The following is a 10,777-nucleotide window of genomic DNA, read 5'->3' as shown; positions in this document are numbered from 1 at the left end:
AGAGCAGAATGAGAGCAATATGTGATTTCATAACTTTAAAAGTTGTTGTAATTGATGTTTGCTTAATCACTTTGATGCATAGATAAGCTTTATATATAGGCAGGTTGGGATATAATAATAATATAATTGTAATTATAATAAAACCATATTACATTGCAGTTAAATAACAAGGTTCAACATGATTCATGTACACCTGTACAGTACATAGGACCAAAATAATTAAAGATTTTTGGAACATATATCAAGATTATATGTCTCTATATCATCAATAAAAATATCTTTTTGATTGAAAATATAATGCAAATAATTATTATTACTCCTAATAAATAAAACATAGGTAGTGTAGTAATCAATAGTCATCATCCAATAGAAAAAGCTACTTCCCTCTATCCCAATTTATGTGACTTACTTTTCTTTTTATACAGTCACAAAAAGAATGACATATTTCTATATTAAATAACAATTTAACTATAAAATATCTATTTTACCCTTAATGAAATGATTTACAGCCACATAAATTTTTATCATTTATTTTGGACCACAAGTTTTAAAAGTTTTCCTTTCTTTCTTAAATTTCGTGCTGAATCAAACTACCTCACATAAAATAGGACGGAGGGAGTAATAAGAGTCTTTCACACTGTCATAATTAATTATTGTCGACCAAATCTTTTACTATATCTTATCATATTTTGATATGATTGCTATAAATACATTATTATAATATGTGATACACTTCTTCGGAAATCAAACGGTTTAAGTTGATCAAAAATTTATGTATGAAATCTTCAATTTTTTTAAAGGAGATTTATATATTTATAAACTACGTAAAAAGTACTTAAGTAACAATAATTGATCATTCAAAATATTTAGAAGATATATGAAAAATTTACGGTCCAACATAGACTTATTTAAAGCTCAAAATTCAAAATGTGTCACATAAATTGGGACGAAGGGAGTAATAATATATACTGGCCCAAGTTCAGAGCAATTGTAAGTGTCCAATCATGATTTAAAATTAATAATTTAAATTTATGTTGATTTGAAATTAAAACTTTTTTTTTAATATGTACAGTAAAATCTTACTAAATAAATATAGGCGGAATCATGAAATATTATTATTTTGTAGAGGTATCATTTAATCGATAAATTAATATTTATTAATTTAAAGAGTATTTTGAGATTTAATGAAGATTAATTTCGATTACATCAAATCATTATATCTTACTAATTTATGTATCATATTTATTAAATTCACATAAAAATAAATTTATTATACATAAAGTACAACGAATACGTCAAAATCATTGTATCATATTAAATTATGTATCATACTTATTAAATTCACATAAAAAATAATTAATTTTACATAAAGTACAATGTATGTGTATGATTCATTGTAATTTATTTTTTTGTGAAATTATCCATTGGAAATATTAATGTTTTGGATGCTATCAATTTTGCAATGCCGGCTTGGACAACAAATGTTCAACAAGAAACAATAGCAAATTATTTTTGACATTGTAAAATTTGTTCGGGAGATGAAATCTCAGAGAATTATTGAATGAACCCACTTGTGAAAACGTCATTCATGAGCTTGAAGTCATGACTAATGATCTCGGTTACCTAAATAAAATGGATGTCAATAACTTGTTAGATTACTTGGGTGAAAATGATCATGTGTCGACTTTAAATATGTCTAAATGTCAAACCCCGTATTTTGACTCATCAAATAAATACAAAATTAAAACTTTTAAGAACTTAAAAAGTCTAAAAACCTTTTTTTTCATACTTTAAATTTAATATTTCAAGTTTGATGTTAGAAATAATGAACCTATTTAACAATCACACAAATTTTGAAATAATCTCCAAATATTATTTCATACTATTTTTTTCTAAGTATTTTTTTTTTTATCAAAATTAGAGGAAAAACAACATTGAACACCCGGAAAATAAGCAGCTTGAACCTAAATAAAACAAAGAAAAAATAATTTCAAAAAATTGACTTTCATTTCTCTTTTTCTCTCTTTCGGAAACAAAAGAGAAAAATAAAATAATTGAAAGCTTGTCCATGGGGATTTTTCTACAACCTTTAGAGGTTCAAGAGTTTGCCAGAAATTTTATTTTACTAATTTTTTGAGTTCTTTTTTTTTAAAAAAAAAAAAGATCATTATTTTCCATTAATCTAATTTTTGGAAATTTGAATGTTCTTTATAATTTTCATCCTCCTCCTCAATTGTTTGAATTTTCTTTATTATTCAGCAAAATCTTGGTTTTTATTTGTCAAAACCAAGAAAGCTGAATTTTTTTAATTAGAAATTTTTATTTTTATTGGTTGCAAATGCAAACTGGGGAATGTTCTGTTGTGGCTCCTCATTCCCCACCCTGGAAGTTCTCTACATTTGAGGTACTTTTTTTTATCATTTTTGAAATTTTATGTCGCAGAAATCTTAGTAACTCAGTTGTTTGGTTACCTGAATTTTTTACCTTATTTATTTGTAAATATTTTATTCTCCACCTTGTAATCCCCTTCCTCATTTCTCCTTTTTAAAGAAAAAAAAGACCTTAGTATGTGGTTATAATATTAAAAAGAATGTGTTATTTTTTCTGCATTTGTTATGTGAAAAAGAGAAAAAAAGAAAATATTTGAATTTGTGTTTTCATTATTTCAATATGTTGCATGCTAAGGAACAAAGGTTGGGTGGAGATAGTTATTCGATACTTATATTGATGGGGGAAGGAAATATTTTGTGAAATTAGTCGAGTTGTGCGTAAGCTGGTCCACGACCATATCTAGGAATTTTAGGTGTGCATTGATAAAAAATATTAAATTATCTGACAATCTTATTTAAAAGCTTAAATTATTAGATAGAGCATATTGTTAATTACTTAATTATGCGTTCAACGCGTCCTTTTACTCTACCTCCTTCTCTTGGGCCAAAGCTTGTGTATTTTTTTTGACAATGGATGACGATTAGGATAGCTTATAACCTCGGATCTGAAAGAGGTTGAAAATAACAGTTATTTTAAAATTAACTGTGTATCCCTTTCTAAGAGGTAATCCAGAAATATTTGCGATCTAGTAAATAACAAACTCATTATTTGTTCTTCTATAATACTTAATACCTAATATGGCTATATATAACATGTCAAATAAAAATAAATTGACAAGATTTTTCATGGATCAATTTGAACTAACATATCAACCCATTTTTAATAAGCTGAAATAGATTTAATTGAGCTAATAAATAGACGAATCAATGAGTAACCCAAATTTAAACGAATCATATTTTCATGGGATTATGACCACCTCTAAATTAACCACTCTCTCACCCCACCTCCACCCCCACCCCAAAATCAAAACAACCCAAACCAAAAGAGAGGATGAAAGGAAATTAAAGTACAAAGAACTTAGAAAGTTACTATTATAGGGAGAAGACATAGACTACACAATCAAAAGACACAAAGTTTCTATATAAAGAGAGAGTTACCAACCTCAGCACAATACAATTCATTGACATCATTTCTATCTCTTACACAACCATTTTCCATGGAATTCTTTTCCAATCATCTATCCTTCTTCTTCTTCCTCTTAATTACTCTCTTATCTTCATGTCAAATTCATGCTAGAGACAACCAATTCTTTAACAAAATCCCCACCACCAACATTAACAATGATCATAGTGAAAAAGAAACAAAAGTAGTAGTAACTCCAAACAAAAACCAAGAACCAAATTTCATTCCTAAAAATGAAAATGCTTATGGTGTTTATGGTCATGAGTTAGGTCAATTGCCACCTTCCACCCCCACAACTAACCTTATTCCTAACAACAAGTACCTTCCCAAGAATTACAACTCTGTGGCTTATGTTACTGTCCCTCAGTACAACACTGATGAAACCAACACCATGAATAGTAACAACCAACGCTATAATAGTGGTCGTGGTATTAGTTCTGATCACGACCACTATTATATAGGTGACAATACTTATAACAATAACGACAACAACAATAATAATGAGTATTATATTAATGGCAACACTTACGACCACTACTACAAAAGTGACAATAATGACGACAACAACAACAACAATAATCAGTACTACAACAGTGTCAACACCTATAACGAACAATATCACAATGGTGGCAAGGCTGGCTCTAAGGTAAGGCCACTAAATAACAAAAGTATAAAAGCTCAAATATTTTCAATTAGTCTTTCTCTGTTTCATTAGTATATGAATTTTATGAAATAAGTTCAAAGCCTCTTATTATAATTTGGATTTAGGTCATGACCACTTCCACAGAGTCATACCTAAATGGTGATGGCCGCGAATACTACTACATCAAAAAAGATCAGTTGCAGGACATGAATGAGCCAAGATTAATGGACAAAGGCTACGCGACCGCCACCTCCTACAAGAATGGTGGCAATAATTTCTATTACAACAATCAAGAACAAAGTCCCAACACAAAGAAGTATGTCAAGAATCCATATGAAAAATCAAGAGAATTTGCAAACTCCTATATTGGTAACAATGAGTTAAGCAACAACAACAACAACAACTTTGTGAACTATGAGAATGATGAAGAACACATGCCTTGAGTTTTCTTTTTCTAAAAAACAAATTTTCAATAGTTTTAAATTAAGTGAGCAACATGTGTCATGAGTTTCAATCATCATGAGTGTTTCATTTTCAATTTTGAGTTATGTTTAGTAGGTAAAATGTTAATGTATTTTTAAGATCTATGTACCGGCGATATAAATCATGTTTACAGACTTATTTGATACTGAAACATCGTAATTGAGTCTATAATATGGTGTAAGTGTATATATAGTAATTGTTTTAATGAGCTTGGAAAAAGCTACTCCCTCTGTCCCAATTTATGTGGCACTTTTCATTTTTTGAGAGTCAAACAGTTTAAGTTTGATCGGGAATTTGCACACGGAATGTTCAATTTTTTAAATGAAATTTATATATTTGTAAATTACGTAAAAAGTACTATATAAGTCACAATAATTGATAATTCAAAATGTTTAAAAGATCTATGAAGACTTACGGTCAAAGATAGACTTGCTTGAATCTCGAAATCCAAAAAGTGTCACATAAAATGGGATGGAAGAAGTAAAGAAAGATAATTCAAACAATGAGTTATGTTTAGTGGATAAAATGTTAATGTAATTTTAAGATCTATGTACCGCCGATATAAAATAACTTATTTGATAATGCAACATCATAATTGAGCCTATAATATGGTACAAGTGTATATATAGTTTTTCTAATGAGCGTGAAAAAAGCTAAAAAGACAATTCAAACGGAACGGAGTAAATTGTGTAGAAAACACTATTTAAATAGAGTTTAATTTGATCGACATAAATTGAAATATAATGCATCTAATAAACAAAAGGAATTGAAAATTTTATATATAAAAAAAAGTAATGAATAACGCGCCAGGTAGGGGTCGAACCTACGACTTTCTGCTTAGGAAACAGACGCTCTATCCACTGAGCTACAGGCGCTTTGTTTTTCTATTTATACAGTTGATATTATTACTTAACAAAAAGCATTTTAGATTGTTTTGCTCCATTAGTTTGAAAGGAAATCCCTAGTATACCATTTAATAAGTTGAAACAATTTTATTTGATTGTGATTTTATCAAGCATTATTAAATATACAAATAATTTTTTTTTGTGACACTTGTTTTATTTAAAAATGAATTAGATTGGTTTTAAGAGTCGCCACTTAATTTTTAAAGTAAAATCAAGAAAACTACTTTTTCAAAAGATTAAAACAAAAATCTAATGAAAATATTCAAAGGGGTTCGGGGTTCATATTATCATTTCGGGAAGGGTTTGAAAGCACCCGAAATGTCTGCTAATACACGGTTATCCGACAATTAATTATTTGGCTAAAGTAATTTAACTTAACTTGAATTGAAAGATTGAACCATTTTTATAGTTGAGGTCATTTTAAAAGGGAAAAATGGGGAGAATTGGGATATTACCTAAGTAGGATCTTTAGCAAAATTATCTTTTAAGTCAAGTGAAAAATGAATAATCTAGTTAAGTAGTTAATTCAAAATGGATGTCTTCTGGGGGTTTGAATTTTTGAATCCTTAAAATCGATAGCAATTATTAACAAATAAACAAACACAATAAAATAAAGAGAGAGACTTGGGCCCAAGTCTGATTTTCCTGTTCGTCTGGGTCAGTACTTGGGCCTAATTTCAATTTTAGGTCTTTGGCCCATTTAAGTCATTTATACATGTCCTATTCTAACATAATAAAAAAAAATTCTATTTGGGCCTTAGGCCTAATTCCTCCACCTGTCCTAAACTAATACAATAATAACAATTAAAATGACAAGGGCTTAGGCCCAAAATAACAAAATACAACCTAGGGTAAAGAGATAGGCTTTTGGCCCTCATTCTGTCTCAATACACAACATATATACTTGATGTATATTGTTGTATATTCTTGATGTATCGACTCCAATTTCTTTCCGTCAATTTTTAAGGGACTTGTTCATCAAATTTTCTTGTTGGCTGACTCAACAGAAGGAATTTGGATCCTTTATGGCTCTCTCGAAATGTAAAGGAGGAGGATGAGTTCATAGTAAACTCGGACAAATTTCACATGCAACAAAAGAAAAGGGCAAAGGATTAACACACAGTCTAATATAAATAGAAATAAAAAAAAGTGTCAAATTATAAAATATATATACACCTTGACTCGAGAAAACTAACAAATAATCCGATAAATGAGATCATAAAGAGGTATACTGGAAAACAACAAATTTTGAAGAAGTGTACAAGAGAGGCACTAAACACATCAGTGTGACAGCTGGGTAACATACTTATAAATAGGGAAAAGAGACAGTCACACCTAAATGACTAAACAACCAAATAAGTAAGAGATAATAAATGCATGCTATTAGTTTTTAAAACGATAACTAAGTCGACAACCTTTAATCAAAATAATGAAAGTTATCATTAAATAGTAACACTAGAACAAGCTAGCAAGCTATTGCTATAGAAAAACATTAATAAACACTTTTTATGTTGTCAATATGCCATGAGGACAAGAATAAGACTAACATATGATAGTATCAGAATGGACAAAAATAGATATTGAGAGCAATTTATTTATACAATCTTAAAATATCACACAACATGGATCAACCCGTACTAATTAGGATGGAACATAACCAGTGCCTCATTCTGATCCGAGAATACTTAATCAGACAATAAGGCTACACATCAAATTTAGAAAAAACAAGGCAAAATATATAATCAACTAAAGAGTAGGCAATAATTTGCAACTCGAAATAGGCTAGAAAACTAGGGAGGAAAAGAAATGTCAATAGGCTCAAAATTTTCACTAACTCAACTGCAACCAATAATTCATTTAAGCAAAATTATCAAGTAAAAGATGATAAAGATTTGTGCAGGAAAGACAAAAATAAGAGCCCTCAAACAACAGGGAAAGGAAGAAAGAGATAGCCAAATATTTTGAATCGAAACTAACTTCAAACAACAGGGAAAGGAAGAAAGAGATAGACAAATATTTTGAATCGAAACTAACTTAAGGACAATTGTTAAGAAATCCGTCGTAGCATGATTCACAGGTGAAGAGACTAAACTACACGAACAAAACCTTACCGGAGCAGAAGGAACTTTTTTAATGAGAAATAAGAACCACAAACGAAATCAAATTCAGGTAGCTTGAAATAAACGGCTTATCGACATCATTTTCACTCACTTTACCTTAAACAAACTCATCAAAAGCTAACCCGACATGAAAGATAATAAAGAATACACGACTGATATTATCATAAGTATGATTTTAGAGACGCAATTGACAAACAGATGGGCTAAGATACTCAATTTTGAATATGGAAAGAGCAGACACCATAAAAGGGAGATGGGACAGTAAGCTATATTCACATGATTTGCTAGCTTAAAAAAACGAGAAAGCCCCCCACATATCAGACTGAGAAAACAAGCTAACTCTATTCAAAACTTTCAGATTGAAATATGACTCAAAACCAACAATAAAAGATATCAGCGAGAAAACGACCTTAACAGGGAGCAAATAACTCAACATCAGATAGGAACATCAAAACTTCAGATAAACGAAACAGCAACGTTTTGAATCATAAACGAGTTACAACACTGATTAAAGCCGACGCCAAGTCAAGATGTTCTCAAAATCCTAACATTCGAATAACTCGCAACGATAAAAAAGTAAACAGTCCTCAAATCAGTTAAACAGGAACATTACAACATCAAACCATGGAACTATGCAACTATTAGTTCACGACGAAAGAAACCAAAATCAGAAATGAAGTATTACCTTTTTGGGGGCAACGAACCGAAGACAAGCGAGCTAAGGACGACTTTACCACCACGAGAATCAGAACATGAACAACAAACAGGGAACTTAAACAGAAATCCGAGTAAGTTCTCTATCCCGGAAAGTATTTCGAGTATATCTAAACTATTTTTTTGCTTAAAACTATTCTCTGTATTTTGCCCGAAAAATCTCTAACCCCTAACAGTGACTAAAGAGGGGTTATATATAGATGGGAAATTAGGGTGGATTTGGGGGTGGGGGGGAGAATTTTCGGATAGGAATAGGGGGAAAATCGAAATCCCCCAACCTATTACAAATTCAATTTTTTTCCTTCCAAGAACAAGAAAAGTTGTTGTACTAGAAATTCGGATTTTTAGCCAAAATAAAATCAAAAGTGGTGTCGACGCGAGCGGCTCCGATTGATTCTTTGTCCTTGAAGCTTGATCTGGCGCCAATCCACGCGAGCCAAGGACGGAAAACGCAGCTGGCAGGCCTGGAACGGCGTTTCCTTTGTTGTACGACTAAAATTGTACAAGTTTAGGGAAGACGAAGCATAGTTGTACGGGTCACGAGCAATTGACGTCGTTTGGACCGTTGCTCGCTGTTTGCTCACGTAGTAGACTGTTGTTGTAAGACATGAGACGTCGTCTGGAGAAATGTTGACGTTGGGCTGCTTTCCGTCTTCTGGCGTTTGGACATCGTTGTGGTGTTCACGCGTCTGATTTTTTTTATGAACACAGGATTGGGACGGGTCGGGGGTAATTGAGATGGGTTGGGCTGGGTTGAATTGGAAAACAAGAGGGAAAAATGGTTTGGGAGTTGGTGGACTGTTGGATTGGAGAGGTTGAAATTGGGGAAATGGACTTGGGTCACTGATTGACTAGCATTGGGCTGCTAAAAGGTGGCCCAAAATTCTTGGTCTTATAAATTGGGTTGAAAATAAGGTGAGGAAAAGGCTACAATATAATTGTAAATAAAATTGAAGTGTCAATTATAGTCAAATCGAACTAATTTGTGAATTCGACTAAAATCAAAATAAGATGAATTAACATAATTAATTTATGAGCTTCTGAATCTTAACGAAATAAAATAATTAATTTGAACTATACAGTGACTGATTTTAAAGATTAACAATAATTTAAGCCAAACTAAATTAATAAATTATTTAACTAAAAAAATGTAAAATCTTTTGAGATGATTTTCAAATATTTATAAAATATACTAGTTATATAAAATTATATAAATGCATTTATTATTCAAAATACTATAAAAATCGACTGAAATTACTTAAAATAACCTTGAAAGTATTTTGAATTATATAAAGCTAATTATTCTAAATCGTTTGAAAAATTAAGAAGCTCGGAAATTAATTACTATCGAGGAGGGTCAAAATTGGGTGTCAACAACACTTAGTCAAGTAAATACAAAGAGGCGGTTTCAAATATCTCGAGTTTATTGTTTAAGAAATTGGGAGTATTCAAAGTCTTGTGTGATAAGAAGGTGTCACCAAAATTTAATGACAAATTCTACGAGGTGGTAACTAGACCAATTATGTTATATAAGACCAGGTGTTGGCCGGTCAAAATTTCTTACATTTAGAAGAGGAAAGTTGTGAAAATGAAGATGATGTATGTTGGCATACTAGAAGGGATACAATCAAAAATATAGAATCAATGGATTCATGATAAAGTAAAATCCCTCGATGACATATTTTATCACAAGGTGCAAGTGACTTCGATGGAGAACAAGATGCGAAAGTGAAGCTGAGATAATTTGGGCTTGTGAATAAGAGATGCACAAATGCCCCATTGCGGAGGTGTGAGAGCTTGGTTATGGATGGTGCTATAACGACTCTAGAATCGATAGGCTAGAAAAGTATCGAGGATGGGTGATTAGACAAGACATGGATCAATTTCATTTTACCAAGAACATGACCATATATAGGAGGTTGCGAAAGACATCGATTATGATAGAAGGTTTGTAGGTATGATTTAGAGCGTTATCTCGCTTATCCTTCCATACTAGTAGTTGTAACATTATTCTTATAGTTTCTTGTCAGTCGATTTCCTGTTACTATTTGGTGTTTCTTATACTTTGATTATTGTATTATTATGTGATAATTATTGTTTAGAATCGATTTGTCATGTTTTGTCATGATACCAAATACCTTGAATTGTTTTTTGTTGAGCTGGGATCTATCAGAAACAATTTATCCACCTCAAAAATAAGATAAAGATCTACATACATTTTACCTTCCACACTTGTACCAAATATGTTATTGTTGTACATTTAAAAAGAAATTACCAAACAGAACTACTTATAATTTGAATAAGAAAATACTCATATAAGAATTTATTATCTTAAAATTACTTATATATTGAAATATAATCTATTTTTTTAATCAAGATACAAAAAAAAAAAAAAATTA

The 10,777-nt window shown here is 30.8% G+C and overlaps 1 protein-coding gene and 1 non-coding gene across 2 annotated transcripts; one reads left to right on the top strand and one right to left on the bottom strand.

Moving 5' to 3' along the window:
* The first annotated feature begins 3,452 nt into the window (after positions 1–3,452).
* Positions 3,453–4,863, top strand: LOC125865555 (uncharacterized). Its single transcript, XM_049545760.1, has 2 exons — positions 3,453–4,159; positions 4,282–4,863. The coding sequence occupies exons 1-2, from the start codon at positions 3,548–3,550 to the stop codon at positions 4,597–4,599; spliced, it is 930 nt and encodes a 309-aa protein (XP_049401717.1). The 5' UTR covers positions 3,453–3,547; the 3' UTR covers positions 4,600–4,863.
* Positions 4,864–5,441: 578 nt separating this feature from the next.
* On the bottom strand, positions 5,442–5,514 carry TRNAR-CCU (transfer RNA arginine (anticodon CCU)). The gene has a single exon. It is a non-coding gene; the product is annotated as a tRNA-Arg (tRNA).
* Positions 5,515–10,777: the final 5,263 nt, after the last annotated feature.

This window comes from Solanum stenotomum, chromosome 5 (assembly GCF_019186545.1).
Source record: "Solanum stenotomum isolate F172 chromosome 5, ASM1918654v1, whole genome shotgun sequence".
NCBI lineage: Eukaryota > Viridiplantae > Streptophyta > Magnoliopsida > Solanales > Solanaceae > Solanum > Solanum stenotomum.
Note: the sequence above shows the minus strand (reverse complement) of the source record. Positions and strands in the feature narration are given on the sequence as shown.